The sequence below is a fragment of the Chlamydotis macqueenii genome, chromosome 6, assembly GCF_036417535.1.
Source record: "Chlamydotis macqueenii isolate bChlMac1 chromosome 6, bChlMac1.mat, whole genome shotgun sequence".
Classification (NCBI taxonomy): Eukaryota; Metazoa; Chordata; class Aves; order Otidiformes; family Otididae; genus Chlamydotis; species Chlamydotis macqueenii.
In genome coordinates this window covers 39,243,148-39,259,183 of record NC_141561.1, presented here as the reverse complement: position 1 = coordinate 39,259,183, position 16,036 = coordinate 39,243,148, and the positions used below count along the sequence as shown (strand labels likewise).

At 43.7% G+C, this 16,036-nt stretch overlaps 1 protein-coding gene across 5 annotated transcripts in view; it reads left to right on the top strand.

The window, feature by feature from the left end:
* FN1 (fibronectin 1) overlaps positions 1-16,036 on the top strand; it is a 52,184-nt gene that overhangs the window by 20,050 nt on the left and 16,098 nt on the right. For 4 of the 5 annotated variants that reach the window (XM_086751635.1, XM_086751637.1, XM_086751634.1 and 1 more), the window contains exons 16-28: positions 356-484; positions 602-691; positions 1,234-1,428; positions 2,849-3,121; positions 5,942-6,208; positions 7,652-7,746; positions 8,088-8,256; positions 8,563-8,649; positions 9,337-9,528; positions 13,208-13,390; positions 14,201-14,290; positions 14,851-15,120; positions 15,513-15,629. In XM_086751635.1, coding sequence (XP_086607761.1) covers positions 356-484; positions 602-691; positions 1,234-1,428; positions 2,849-3,121; positions 5,942-6,208; positions 7,652-7,746; positions 8,088-8,256; positions 8,563-8,649; positions 9,337-9,528; positions 13,208-13,390; positions 14,201-14,290; positions 14,851-15,120; positions 15,513-15,629 — 2,157 coding nt within the window. Of the gene's footprint in view, positions 1-355; positions 485-601; positions 692-1,233; positions 1,429-2,848; positions 3,122-5,941; positions 6,209-7,651; positions 7,747-8,087; positions 8,257-8,562; positions 8,650-9,336; positions 9,529-11,886; positions 12,160-13,207; positions 13,391-14,200; positions 14,291-14,850; positions 15,121-15,512; positions 15,630-16,036 lie in introns of all 5 variants that reach the window. The other variant, XM_086751639.1, reaches the window with a different exon arrangement.

Below are 16,036 nucleotides of genomic sequence, written 5' to 3'. Positions count from 1 at the left end.
TTGCAAAGACAACGGTCGGGGTATGAAGTGAGCACTCGGTTAGCTGAGATGGCTAAATGCCAGCAGCATGCAGGGGGCTGCTGCTCGAGCTGCCCTGCTATATCACACGTCAAGCCTTGCTGTCCTAGGTGTTATCTGCTCACTGAGTGTGGAGACCTGTCCCAGCTCTCCGTGCGACTTTTCTGATGTGGACTAAAGACACAGTGCAGAACAATTGCTGTTTTATTGCAGGAAGACTGTGATTCAGCCCAGATTAGAATTCAGTTAGAACAGATCAGTCTCAATTCTTTCATTTGGAGAGAAAGCAAGAAGATAGAGTTCCTAAGGCAGTTTTTTTCTTTCCTGCCTCCCTTAGATCTTCCAAGCACAGCCACTTCTGTCAACATCCCTGACTTGCTTCCTGGGCGCAAGTATATTGTTAATGTCTATCAGATCTCGGAAGAAGGAGAACAGAATCTGATCCTGTCTACTTCCCAGACTACAGGTATGTATGGGTGGGTGGTGCTGCACTGTGAAAGTTCCTTTTATTGTTTGCTCAATACATTTTTGTCACCTCTTATCCTCACGTTTGCTGTCCTCCTCTGTTTATTCCCTTAAACAGCTCCTGATGCACCTCCTGATCACACTGTGGAAAGTGTAGATGACACATCAATTGTCATTAGCTGGAGCAGACCACAGGCTCCCATCACAGGTTTGTCTAATTGGAGTGTGTCTATTTTGCACTGTTGGTAGAAACTGAAAATCTAGGTGAAAAAGGAAATGAAATATAACTCTGTGACAGAGGGCTAGTGCGTAATTCTGCCTAGTCTGAGACACCAGCTGGAAAACACATGGGCAGTTTAGCATTTGCTTGGTTTCGCTGTCTGAACCAATTGATTCAGGAGGCTGGATGCAAAACAATTCCTTCTGGATTTGTGATAAATAAAAACAAGCTCCATGACCTTCTGTTTGTATCTGTCATCCAAACCATCCCATAACAAACATGAGAACTATATAGAACTAAATCCACACGTCAAAACTAAAAAATATTCTAATGCAGGTCAGATTATGCCTTGTAAGGCATTATGAGTATGTGATCTATAGACGAGGACAGGCAGGCCACAGGTCCTGCTGAGGTTCAGGACTGTTTTTATGAAACTTCAGTAGGGAGATCAGTTTAGCTCTCGTTTCTAGCATTCCTTGTGCTGGCTTACTGATTGTGGCTGAGAACTGTATAACCTTCTCTTGCTTTAGGCTACAGAATTATCTACACACCCTCTGTGGAAGGCAGCAGCACAGAGCTCAACCTGCCTGACACTGCAACCTCTGTAACGCTCAGCGACTTGATGCCAGGTGTTCAGTACAACATCAGCATCTACGCGGTGGAAGAAAATCAGGAGAGTACTCCTGTCTTCATCCAACAGGAAACCACAGGCGTCCCACGCACAGGTAATGCTCAGCATGTTCTGGATATCAGTCACTGGCTTTTCTGTTTGTGCACAGAGCCAAATGACAATGCAGGCTCACATTGCTCTAGCTAAATGAATCCTTAAATGTACTCTATTCTGGGTTTTGTCATCACTGTTGTGTTTTTTAATTGTAAATTAAAGTATTTGTATTGAAGTTCTGTAGTAAAGTCATACTCACAAATTGACATGTTCAAGCCACCATTCTGCATTAACAGGGTTGTAATTCCTAGGGATCAGACTTCAGGCAGGACAAAAGGTGGGTCTTGCCATTTGTCTACGGAAAAGAGAGAACACAGTTTCCTAAGCTGTCTTAAGGGGATTCTGCTAAGAGATCTTCTTAAGAGCCTGGTAAATTATTTTGCATCACTACTTGGCCTGCAGATGTTTAAGGTTGTGTACTCAGATGCCAGAACACAAACCCAAATCATTCACCTGACTTCTCCCTCTCCCTTCCAGTCCTAACTGTTATTTTCCATCGCAGTCAGCGGGGAAGGGAGATGGCTTAGCATTGACTGCTGTGCCAAAATAACACCATACGATCTAAATTTGAGGCACCCACAATTAAAAAAAAAAACCTACTGATTTCAGGGTTCTTTAAGTATCCATTTGGGCCGAATAGCCAAACCAAAAGAAAGGATAGTGAAAGAACTGGGATCTGATGTGGTAGCAGTGGAATTTGATGGTCCTGCAAGTTGCAAGCACATGTTTGCAAATGGGGAATTTACCAGGAATGAACTCAGCTAAATGATTTTATGGTTTGGCATCTGTATCTTCCAGAAATGTGCATTGGTTAACCTTAGGGTAGTATCAGTCCTACTCTGAAGAAACTTAATTTGAACATAGGAATTCAAGGGTGCAACTCTGTGGAGCAACACAGAGGGAACTGGATTTTGTCTTTGACTAGAGTAAGGCCAGATCAGCCCCTGTATTTGTTTAATTATAAAAGATGGGTTTTAAGTTAATTATAGACATTCAGAACATGCCATGGGTTTTGAAAACTCTCTCTTTTTAATTTAAAAGGAGGTTTCTGTTTCTAAACCCTGGAGTACTTTTATTTTTCCCCCAAGCTTTTGGTTCTGCATATACTTGAAATTCTGTAGCGTATTACATCTGGTCTTTCAATTTTCTTTCTGTGACAGCGAGATACCTTCTATGACTGAAGGCATAAAGCACTTAATACTCCGTAGTGACTTTCTGAATTGTTGTCTGCTTGAATATTGTCTGGGAATGTGTGTACACATGTTTACAGTAAGGTTACCATGACATTTTTAATTTGGTAAATATTCTTAGGCTAGCCATTGTTCAATAAAAACTAATATTTTTTTTCTTCCATGTAAACCTATTTCTCCTGCCGGTTGCTAAGGACTCCCTCTAACACTGTTCTATCACTCTGCTTGCAGATGAAGTTCCTTCACCCAAAGATCTGCAGTTTGTGGAGGTTTCTGATGTCAAGATCACCATCATGTGGACCCCACCTCAGAGCCAAGTGTCTGGCTACCGAGTGGAAGTGATCCCTGTCAATCGCCCTGGCCAGCACGGCCAGAGGCTGCCTGTCACCAGGAGCTCTTTTGCTGAAGTCATTGACCTGCTCCCAGGAACAACCTATCTGTTTAAAATCTTTGCCGTGAGCCATGGCAGGGAGAGCAAACCTTTGACTGGAGAGCAAACCACCAGTAAGTGTCTGTCTTTCGTGTTTTTTCAACCTTTTGAAGTGCATATTTCTCCATCGCTTAGAGAAATGTATAAACAGAGCTCTTAAAGTGCAACAGTTATAGCCCAGGAGGTATCCCATAACTAGGATGACAGGGCTGGGAATTCATTCGCTCAAACAATGATCTCTTCAGCAGATTTATCCTCCTCCAGGGCTTTCCAATGGGAGTTTAACTCTCATGGCGCTTTAAAACAATTTTGTATGGCTGGAATTCAACTTTTTTTATTACTGACTGAGAATTGATGGGCCCTGCAGTTCTTTTACAGTACAGATCATAGCCTGTGATTTTTTGAAATTTGTTTGAGGATACCTTAAGGCAGATTTCGGCATGACTTAGGAACCTTGCTGAGATTGCTCTGAAAATCCCTATCTCCTTTCTGACAGTTGCATATACCCATTTGCCTTCGCTATCAGCAGTCGGAGTTCTGCGTGCGCGTGTAAGGACAGGCCTTGTCATTAAAAGGGCTGCATTTCAGCTTTGCCAGGTCAGGCCTGGCTTTCCACAGGCTGCCTCACCACCCCAGATATTTCGCTGTCCTCCCAGTGAAACCTGGGGAACTGGAATGTGGTTTGTTTGAACAGATCCTGTTTATTGAGCAATAGAATGATGACTTAGTGTTTGTGGTGTTCTTTGGGTCACATTATTCAAAGGACCAAAATTCAGCTATGCTTATCTGCTTATCTGAAGGAGAGGAAATGGGATAATCTGTGAATATAGCCATGCTGTTTGAGAAATACTGTTTACTGAGATCCATAAAGTTAGGAGCCGTGAATAGTGCCTCTCCCTCTCACCATCTCCCTTGGCTGTGCAGGGAGAATGGGATGTTTGTCCTTTGACATAGGTATCTGATTTGAGTGGAACAGAGATGCTGTGAACACCTTCCCTCCTCTTTCAAGTGAGGCTTTCAAAAGCAAGGATGCGACTTAAGAGCTTGAACTCCCTTGGAAGCAGTCAGAACAAGGGCTCAGTTCCCAGTTAGAGCTGTAATTTTTTTGTGCTTGTTTTAAGAAGCCTTGGCTGGGTGTGTAGCCTCTCTGAAAGTCCACACGTTAGAGGTGTACATCAGAGCGTAGACATTTGATTCAGACAGCACAGGGCTAGTTACAAATGTCTGGAATAATTTTCCATAAGCTGTGCTCATCCACTTAACTGCTTTGCCTAAACCACATTTCAGAAAATATTCACATAAATTGCATCCTGTAATCGAAAGTCCTGGGAAACAGAAATCATTCAGAGTTCCCAAGGAAAACCCTGCAGCCAAACTCTCTTCCCACGGTGTAAATGTGATTCTCTTTTTGGCCTTCCGTTAGAAAGCAGTCTACAAATAAACTCTGTGTGTGTGTGTGTGTGTGTGGCTTTTTAATCTTCCCCTTTCTCCTCTAGTATGGGGAGAGGAAGTGATAAAAGCCTAATAGAGCTGGCAAATTAAATTGTGCAGAAAGGAACTGACTGTAGGCTACGAGTCGGAGGAAGATACAATCCTTGTCAGATGAGACTTAGCGCAGATCTAAGTACCAAGGAGAGATAAAGCTGACTCTCAGCCCATGGGTTGGCCTAAGGAGAGTCACACTCATCCTTTGTCTTTTAGATCTCCTCCATCTTTGGAAATGGTGGAAGACACTTTGCTTCCTTTTCTCTCCCTGCTCAAAAAGGGAGAAAACAAAAAGGACAAAAACTGCTTCCTACTGAATCACTGGGAGAGTGATGAAAACATTTATCACAAAAATGTTATTTACTCAAGGGGAGAAAAAAGCATTTGCCATCAAAAAGGAGCATTGATGGAACCTCTTCTCACTGCTCTTAATTTCAGCATATAACTGGGGCCTAGAAAAGGTGGGGAAACTTGCCATGTAGACGCTCTGAACTCTTCACTGCAGCCAGTGCTACCCTGCCTGCTCTGGGGGCAAATTGCTTAAGTGTCTTTTCCCCCTCTGAGCCTCATCTTTGTCTCAAAGGCAGTGACATCTCCGCCGTTCACGGAACTCCAGTGCAGTGCTTCAGCCGCTTGTTTATCTAGTTTTCTGGGTTATCAGTTTCAGCGGCTTCCCAGATAAAAAAGGGAGGAAGCCTGGTAAGAGCAGTTGCGTGAGTCCTGTGGGGGAGATGAGCGTGCTTAGAATTGTTGTTCTCAGTTCCACAGTGTGATTATTTTTAAGTAGATCTAGGAACTGGTTTTCTGCAGAAAGTCACTGACTTATTTATTTTTACGTTAAAATGACAAAGTGGGGGTGTTTTGTTTTGGGAAGGGATTTTGAGAGGGCAGGGAGTAGGACTGGGCAAAGGTTTAAAAGAATAAATCTTTTTAATGAAAAAAGAGCTAAAGTTAGGTTTCTGTGTTTATGCTGACAAGTCTAAACTGAGCTGATTTGTAAAAAATGCTCAGCATTCGTGAGAAACTATTGAAATTCCTGAGTGTGGTTGGGTTCGTCTGTCTCGCCTCAGCCGTTAGCCCGACTTCCCCATGGGATGGCACGTGGGGAAGCTGCTACGTATGGCAGCGACCCAAATCGGCGCAGCCCAGAACACACAGGTCTGCCTGACCCAGCGTATTATTGGATGGCATTGAGGCATGGATATAGTTATTTCACTTCTATTTCTAGCTGATAGTCCCCACCTTTCATCCCCCCTACTGTTATGCTTGTGCCCTAAGTGAGAAATACAGGCTCAACAACCTCATTGTCCATCCATATTTTTTGCGTGGTAATGGGTAGGCTTTGGAAGTAGGGTTGAAGTAGAGATTCAGCTGGAAAATTGATGCACCTTATGCTTTTTCTTCCCCAGAGCTTGATGCCCCCACCAACCTGAGATTCCTCAATACCACGGAGCATTCAGTGTTAGTGCTGTGGATGCGGCCCCGTGCTGTGATCACGGGATACCGGCTGACTGCAGGTCCCACAAGAGGAGGTCAACCAAGGACCTACAACGTGGGGCCTTCTGCCACCAAGTACCTTCTCAGGAACTTGCAGCCTGGCACTGAGTACACCGTGTACCTTGTGGCAGTGAAAGATGACTTGCAAAGCGCCAGAGAGACTGGAGTCTTCACAACTTGTAAGTACAATAGGCACATATTCCTCTTCTCTAGAGTCCTGGTGTTTCTTTGAAACTTGCGCTGAAAGTGGCCATTGTGAATTGGTTTACAGAAGGAGCCTTTTGAAATAGCATTCCAGCAGAACGGCTTGGGAAATATCCCTTGTTCTTCTTTCTGAATTATTTGGCAGGAGGAAGAGAGTTATTTGCATCAAAAAGCTTTTAGTAAAATGTATTTCAGCTTTTTGGTTACAAACAAAAGGGAAAACTTACTACTGGTACCTCAGTTTTTGCCTAACTGAATGAAAAAGAAATTTAATTTTACTAGATCATTCCAGTTGTTTGGTTTTGGCATGAGAAATCAAGGAAAGCAAACAGCTCCCTTAAAATCGGCAACAAATAGTCTGTCATTTGTATAAAGCTGAAGGCAGTCATTTCTCAAGCCCAGCCATACCATCTAAGGCAGCTCAACTGCAGTTACAGAAACTGACACAAACATTACATTCTATCATTCTACTTTTTTACATTTCAGTCATCTCTACTTGTGCTGCTGGCTTGGAAGAAATATTAAGCAAATTTTGGGAGGAAAGGGAGTTCTGTAAGAACCCGCACATACTTCTAGAAAGAATAAATAGATTCACTGTTTAAGTAATGATGAAGCAGTCATATAAACTAACAAAACTCAAAGCCATCCAAGCCCAGAACCACATCCTCTTCTCAAAAGAGAATGTGGTTTCTTTTAGAACAATGTGAAATTAAAATAAGGGTTCAAACTTTTAATCAGAGTAACACTGTTGACCATGGCAAGGTGCTTTTTGCTGACAGGCAGCCTTATATATAAATATTTGTCAACTAGGATATGGTTGGATGTCTTGGATGAATATTGTCTTCAAATTCTGGCTTATATAAATGAAACCAGTCCAGTTTAAGACTATAGATTAATAAAACAAGTCTCTTCATTAATAATGAGGTCAATTCAGATTAAACTCAGTGGAGTTATTTGGACTAATGCTGGGGTACACTAATGCTTTGGCTTCTGTGTGACACTTCTGACAGATATCAGTGAGACCACAGGTTCCTCAGATTGACTTTGAGCTCCATTTAGCTCTGCTGACTTCAAAAGAGTTTAAGATCTTGGTGAGGGCTGAGATGGTCCTAGCTGGGACAGCTGGATGACAGACAAGGCTGTAGTGTTCTGCTGATTGAATGGCATATGATGGGTGAAGGAAAAATGCTTTTTGAGGAGCACTTTAGGTATCATGCCAAAACCAATATTCCCCAAATTCTTGGGGTTGGATGCACAGAGGACATACAAGGCCCGGTTCAGTATTTTCATTTTCAAAAGTAATATAGTTCAGTGTTTATTACATATCTTCTGCTATTTGGACTGCTATAGGTCAGGTTTTCAAACTGTTTGGTGCCACCACAGCAGCCAGACTTCAACTCTGTCAATTCACTTCACAGACCAGCCTGTCGGCTCCGTTCCTCCTTTTAACACAGAAGTGACCGAGACTTCCATTGTCATCACCTGGACACCTGCCCCAAGGATTGGTTTCAAGGTAGGAGAAACTGAAGTTCCTTGCTCCTCTTGCTTTGTTGTGGTAGGGAGGACAGATTAAAGCTGGTTACTCTGGACTGCCGTGAAGATAATAGCACAAAGGAAAGAGGTGCAAAAGACATGCTGCTTACAGGGGGCAGGTCTGCGTCACAGACATCACCGCAGGTATGTCCTCTGGGCTTCCAGTCAAGTTCATCAGTGGGACATCTAAAACATAAGTCACAGGATTAACAGTTGACGTGAAGCGTACAAGCCAATGTCAAATGATAAGTCAGGATGCTGATAGTTACCTGGGGTAGGAGTATTTGAGAGTGAAAAACAAACTTTGGTGCTTCTCTGCAGCTGGGTGTGCGTCCAAGCCAAGGTGGAGAGGCTCCCCGCGAGGTCATCTCTGATTCCGGCAGCATCGTCATATCTGGCCTGACCCCTGGAGTGGAGTACACCTACAGCCTCACAGTCCTGATGGACGGCCAGGAGAGAGAGACTCCAATCGTCAGGAGAGTGACCACACGTACGACACATTTGCTTCTCCGCAATTATTCCTTCTTCTGCTTGCTTCCTTTGTGCTCCCCAGATGAATGGCTGTCTTCTGGAAGTCAGTTCTAGTCTTTTCCTCCTGTCATGGTCTGGAAGGTGTTTTTCTTTTTGATGTATAGGCGACAGTAGCACCAGCTCATGCAATGTGGGGTCACAACTTCAGGAGAATATTTTTTAGCTAGTTCTGAAGGGTGGTGATACAATCTGGGGAGGAGGGATGCTGAGGGAGCTAGCGTGATTCACAGTGCCATAGATGACCCGTTTGTCTGAACGCTTGCAGCATTGTCTCCACCAACCAACCTGCGCCTGGAGCCCAATCCTGATACTGGGATCCTGGTGGTCTCCTGGGATAGAAGCACAACTCCAGGTAACTGTGAATTCACACGATGCTCGAACTTCCTTTTGTATCAGACTGCTAACATTTGTTTTGCGGTGCGGTTTTGCGGTTCACAGTTAAGTATAGGTTGCCATGGATTCTTCATGATTTACATTCCGTGTAAAATGCTATTTTGGAGTATGCACGTGTTTAAATATTTCAGCTGTTGTAGGGATTTGAGGGATTTCTTCAAATATCCCCCGTGATTTAAAAAAAAAAGTCCAAGGGAAGAAAAGCAGAATGGACCAAAAAGACTTCTGGCAGTGCAGAATGAGTTCATGTCATTGAAAGTAAGCGTGGGATTTCCAAAAGTGTTCGACATGAACTCTTCTCCCGCAGTAGCTGATGGGAGCTGTACAATTGACTTCTATAAAACAAGGATTGAAAACTTTTAAAAAACCCACTCTCAGTCAGTAGATGTTTATTTTCTTGGGATGTCATGAGATTTTCAGTTTGGTAAGGTCTCAAAGGGAACTGAAATAATGCTGCAAGAGTGGCATGGGTACCTCCTGCGAAGCTTGTGTTGGGCTGCTTGGCAGAGCAACCTCTTGCCCCCTGGGCTCAAGGTGACAAAATCACTTCTAAAAAGTAATAAGTTTGCTTCAGTTGTTTGTACTGAGACCTGATGTAAATCAATACAGCATGAGATGACTGTGTACTGGTATATCTGTATTTCAGGCATCAGTGGGTACCGAGTGACCACTTCTCCTACCAGTGGGCAGCAGGGCTCTACCTTGGAGGAAGTAGTGGGTGCAGATCAAACCACCTGCACCTTTGAAAACCTAAGCCCTGGTGTGGAGTACAACGTCAGTGTTTACTCTGTCAAGGACGACCAGGAGAGCATCCCCATCTCTGAAACCGTCACACAAGGTAATGAAAGGATGAGCAGCAGTTTTAGTTACTTAAAGACAAATTTTTGAGCCTGAGAGCTCTGTGTTGCAGAACACCTATTAGTCTGATGGCAGAGGGCTTAGACTTGGTATTTAGTCTCAAGAAGCAGAATAGCCATGTGCCAGCATATGACAGAGCATTTTTTTTTTTTATACCTGTGTACATCTCTGCATGGACAGCCTACGTTGTCTGTCAACAGAGTGGTGGTAAAGAGATGAGTCTGTTGTATCGCTACACTGAGCTGAAGAGCAACAGAGATTTAACTTGGTCCTGCAGTGCCCCGGCATCTGGAGCACAGCTGGTGGGAATAGGAAGTAGGTGAAGAGAGGGAAGCGAGTACAGGAGAAATTTTGGCAGCAGTAGTGGCAGAAGATCACTTCAGCACAATGGCGAGGAAAGCCAAGATTGAAAGGTCCATCACTGTAGCTCTTCTGGGACACAACGTGGTGTGTGCCACCTCACATTACACGCTGCAATGACTGCAGAAACTACCTTTGTAGCCACAGTAGCGAAATTAATATGCATCTCCCCAAATGGTTTCATTTCATTTTCCTTTGTGAGGGCTTTGTTTGTTTTCGTTTGTTCTGCTCAGCCCTGAAATGATGCCAGCTACTGTGTTTGCTTGCTCTTATAACACTGCTTTAAAATTTCCACGCTTCACTGAAGTGCTGTATGCTCCCCGGGTGAACTAATACTGCGATACTGCATAATTAAAGCAGTAATAGCTTTAGCTATTACCATCTTCTGGTGGGGAAAGCTAAGAATGTATGTCTCTGGCTTTTAGCACTCTTTAAAGGTGATATGGTACATGCATTCCAGGTGGATAAACAATGATTTTACAGAAAACTGGCATTTTTTTTGCATCTATTCTGCAAAATAAGTATTTTCCTAGAAGAACATTAAAATAGAACATAACCACTGTTATTAAAGCCAGCCTTTTGCAATATTACCGTCCCATAATTCTTTTTCAAGCTAACTTGTAATGATCCAACAGAACGGATGCCGAGTCCTGCACGTCTTTGACTCACCTACTGGTGTCTGATCCTGAGTGAGGAAGAGCCTCCCATTAGCTCCCACTGATTCCAGGATCACCCCGTTCAAGTTACACAGCCAAATCTTGTGGCTTAAATCAATACCAGTCTATTGATTTGAGCAACTGAGGGTTTGGCCGTTGTTGATTAAAGATGTCTAACATTCCCCACTCCCTGCCCAGTTCTGTTGGTCCTAACACGCAGGCAAAGAACAGCTTTGCGAATAGGAATGATATCGATAGGGAAAACAGTCACAGCTGTGCTTGTTTGCCGTACAGAAATTTAGGTAATATCTAGAAGGTCATTACAGAGGACCTTTATTTGCTGGTTCAGTCCTGAAATTTTGAACAATTCAGCCAAAAAAAAATCAAGTCAGGCTCTTGGCCACATCTTACTCTGGGCATAACCTCTGAATATGGGAACATTGTCACTCTTACCGAATTCTGACCATCTAAAAGTTGTTTTTAACCAGTTGCCATCTTTCCAAGAAAGTGTTTTGTTGCTCACTGTTCCGTATCATCTTGTTTTTAGCAAATATATTGTAGCAGTTAGTGGTAAGTAGAACTTGAGGAATTCTGGGCCAGATCCTCAAGCTGTTACAGGGATTTGAGACCTTTTTTCCCAAGTCCAGTGTAAATAGTTCAGAAAGTGGGTGATCCACTCTGAAGCTTTGTGTTGGTTCTCACCAGCTGAGGCTGTAGGCCAGTTTAGCCCCTTCAAGCGAGGTGATATGTTTATGATCCCCATGATAAACATTAGACTTAACATTTGAACAAGTCAAATATTCTAGAGGGTAAATCAACTATTGTTTCAGAGTTGTTGTTTTATTTATATGTTAATAGAATTTGATCTCTTGTTTCCTACCTGCAAAAAAAAAAAAAAAAATTGGGTATGTTTTTTCTGTTTCTATTTTTGTCAGAGAATGAGTCTTTATGGCTCGTCATTGCTCAAAGTAAATTTGTTGCAAGTTAAGTGCCTTTTGTAGCCCTTCTTGAAAATTGTGGAAGCACGTTGTCTCAGGGGATGGGGGTTTCAGCTTCTGTCTGCCCGGGGAGGCAGCTGGAGACAGCATTGAAGGGTACAATAAAAAAAGGGAAAAAAAACCCCAAACCAAATAAACCAACAAAAAATAAAACCACCGAACCCCCTCTTTTTCCCCCAAGCCCCAACAGAAATTCTGCATATCACCGCAATTGCTTCTAAAGTTCTGTCAATGTTAATAGTGATGAACACTGCTTTTTTCTCCCTTGTCTTTCTTTTACCTCTGTATGTCTTTGCCTTTCCCGTTTGCTTTTTAACTCGTTAGAGGTGCCCCAACTCACTGACCTAAGCTTTGTTGACATAACTGACTCAAGCATCGGCCTGAGGTGGACCCCGTTAAATGCCTCCACCATTATTGGTTACCGCATCACAGTAGTTGCGGCAGGAGAAAGTGTCCCTATTTTTGAAGATTTTGTGGACTCCTCAGTAGGATACTACACAGTCACAGGCTTGGAGCCGGGCATTGATTACGACATCAGTGTAATCACACTCATTAATGGCGGAGAGAGCGCCCCTACCACTCTGACACAGCAAACGGGTGAATTTTGAAAACTTCTGTGTTTTTGTGACATGAACGGTGTTTCATGCTGTCACTGGCTGTCAGGATGACCGGGCTTTGTCCAAAGAGGAATCGAGCCGCTCACTGAGGGGAAGCCAGACAGACCCAGCTCGCTCCTTTTCCTAAACGGCAGCTGGGGATGGATACACGATGCTTGGTTTTCTAATTTGAGGCATTTTCACACTGTGAATGGCTGCACACTTGCCAGGCTCGTTCACCTTCTGCTATTCAGCTTTCCAGCATCCAGCTGGAATCAAGAGCCTGAAACGTGAGCTGTATATTCATCAGACTTTTAAACTGAGATTCCCCAAAATAAGAGCGCCAAAGGGCGGAGCAGTTCAGCAGACACGCTCCGGCCTTGATAGCTACTTGAGCTTCCAGCAGTCTTTCAGTGGTGGCCCCACTCTTTCCGCAATGCCCCGAAGGACGCAGACGAAACGCTGCTCCCTGAATACATGCCACTGACAGCCATGCCACACCGTCAAGGGTCTCTCTAGTGCATGAGCAGAAGGCGAGCTGAAAACTGGTTCTTGCATGAAATCCTCTTGTGTTTGAAAATCCTGAGGCTGTAAATCCTTCGACACGAGTAGAAGTAGAGTCATAGGAAATTAGTGATATACCCTCTCCTCTCCTGTGTGTGCATGTATGAATTCTAGACGAGATAACTTTTCCATCTGTAAGCTGCTGTATGGCAACTTTAAACCTCTCTTGGCTCCACATTTGTAATATGAAATCCAGCTGCAAGAAGGACGTTACTGAAACTTGCCACCTTGTTTTCAAATTAACCCCGCAGGGTGTATTTGAGGTATTGGGAATTGCCAAGAGGTTAAAGGAGCCTGACAGTAGTACAGACGTATTTTTCTCTTAACTGTAGTAGAACCAAATGTAGTTTAGAAGTCTGTTTGCATGGGTCTGACACAGTAGTCTGTTATGCATGAGGTACTTTCTCTGGTGATTCCCTGAACATACCTCTTGATCAATTTTTACGAATGAGAGAACCAAGAGATATTTCTTGTTTGCTATGTAGCCGTGCCTCCTCCCACCGATCTCCGCTTCACTAATGTGGGGCCTGACACTATGAGGGTGACTTGGACCGCACCAACTTCCATCATGCTGAGCAGCTTCTTGGTGCGCTACTCGCCTGTGAAGAAGGAGGAAGACGTTGCAGAGCTGACAATTTCACCCTCAGACAACATGGTGATCTTAACAAGTAAGTGGGTTACCTACTGAAGTCAAACAAATGTAAGAGGCTCCTTATATATGATATAAAATGAGGCAAACGGAAAATTGCTTACTATCAGTGTAACTGGCCAAATTCTCAGCTGATCTAAGCTGATGTCGAAGTAGCCTCATACAAACTCACACTAAATGGGGTTTGGCCACTTGCTTTTACCCGAGTTAAAGCCAAACCACAGGAAAGTTTTTCCCATCAGTCCAAGGACAGCGATGAATTGAACTATGGGGCAATTGCATAGATTTGCAGCCTGGTTAGGTATTAAGAGTAAATACGTATTACTCACCTGGTTGGCTAAAAATGTCAAGGACTTGCGGTGCAGAGGTTCAGGGAGAGGGTCAGAATGTGCAAAAGGTCATTGCTCCTTTGGCTCTGTATGCTCGAGACCAGAAAATAAATACTGTTTGGAACCTTACAGGACAAGGCAAAGAAACGTGGGCATTTTCAAAAAGCTGTTGCAAAAGCTGTCTTATATTTGAAGTTGTTTTTTTTTTTTTCTCCATCCTAGAATCAGGTTGGCTGTGTGAGAGACAATACCCACTTTTAGAATAAGAGACCAGATCTGGAGCTCATCTGAGTTAGAATGCAATGATACAGGATACCATGCTCCTTCAGGCTAAAACATTGCCACTGACTTAAAGTTTTGACTGTCCTGGAGGCTCAGATCTTCCATCAAACAAAGCCTCATTACTTTACTTAAGAAATAGAGTTAAAATTTTGTAGGTCGAGTGACTTCTAGCTGTTAGTAAATAAATATACCTAAATTCCTGGACTTAAACTCCACAGATCTGCTCCCTGGTACTGAATATCTGGTGAGAGTCTACAGTGTTTCTGAGCAACATGAGAGTGCACCTTTGTCTGGAATCCAGAAAACAGGTACTTAGATGCGCCCTGAGACGCGTGCGCGGTTAATGCCATCCGTTAAGCATTCATTAATGGGACTTCTTGTGTATTGCCACCTTGCTGATGGGTCATCAGCTAGATATCAAAGAGCAGGGCAGATGCGCATCTTGGGCAACACTGGGAAATTTTGTGTTTCGTTATGTTTCGTCTGAGAGCCAGAACTTCTGTTGCTTTTCAACAGAGCATTGCAGACCTTGGTCTGAACGTACTGACAGTATCTGCCAGAGAACAAGGCTAGGTAGAGCCTGTCGTATCTATCAGTCTTTTGTGTTTCGTAACTGTAACGGAGTTTGGTCACGTGCATTGTTTTATGCTGTGTTGTCTGTGTGCACCATACACTCTCTTCCTGCAGTTGTGTTCCAATGCTTGTTTATCTCGCTTTGGTCCTGAACGCGTATTTGTTTAGTTCCGTGGCTGAATAGCATTTGGCTTACGATCTGGCAGTGCTGGTACTGAGTTTAATGAAACGTGGCAGTGGTGATGATAACCAACCAGTAAGTCGACTGAGTCTTTTTTCTCTTTGAAATACCCAGGTCTTGATTCTCCCACTGGCCTTGACTTCTCGGATATAACTGCTAACTCTTTCACCGTCCACTGGATTGCTCCTCGTGCCACCGTTACAGGCTACAAAATCCGGCATCACCCAGAGCACAGTTCGGGCAGGCCCAAGGAGGACCGCGTGCCGCCTTCGCGAAACTCCATCACCCTTACCAGCCTGCTTCCAGGGACTGAGTACGTGGTCAGCGTCATCGCCATCAATGGCAGGGAGGAGAGCGTGCCCTTGGTCGGCCAGCAGACAACAGGTAAGCCATGAGAGAATGCTGGTGAAAAGTTACTGTGAGGATTTTGGGTGTCCTATAGCAAAGTAGTTGTTAAACCAGATCTTCCCTAGCAACTGGTGCAGCTCTGCTCATGAGGAGGTGCCTGTGATAGTGAGGTGGGGCCTGATTTAGAAAAAGCTGGGAGAACCCATGCTACTTTCAGATCAAGTCAGATGTCTTTAAGGCCAGCAGAACTTTTTTCATTAAATCTAGTCCAGTGCTGGATGGCTTTTAACCAGATAGATCACTTGTAGAGGTGTGTGCATTGGGCTAAAACTAAGGCAGATGAGTTACGGAGGAACATGGTACGATAGGTGGAATATATAGCTCATGTAAATTCATGTGTTTAAACTCTCAATTCTCTTTTTTTCTAGTGTCTGATGTTCCAAGGGACCTGGAAGTCACCCCCACCAGCCCGACCAGTCTTGTGATTTCCTGGGATGCTCCTGCAGTGACAGTCAGATATTACCGGATCACTTACGGTGAAACAGGTGAGGGCAGACAGTTATGGCCACTCTCAGACCAGAAACTCTCTTCTGAGGCCATTAGAAAGCCACAGCAAATAGCAAAGGCCAATTTGACTGTGGCAGACAAAAAACTCTTGTATCTCTGAGATTCTTGCAGCATATTTAGATAAGATTGTCAAATATAGGTGTCTGTCTTCTTAAAGGAGAGCAAATCACTTTTTGTCTACCAAAAAGAGCATCTGGAGCACTCCAGTCATTGTAGAGGTGGTTCTGTGTGCATATTTCATTCTTCTCCTTGGGTTGGTCTGAAAAAGACTTTGACCCAACAGCCATTGAAATCAACAGGGTCCTGTCTTCAGCTTGATGCAGACAGGATTGTCTTGATTTTTGTAATGATTTAAAATGTGTAATTTAAAGATCCATTACATTTC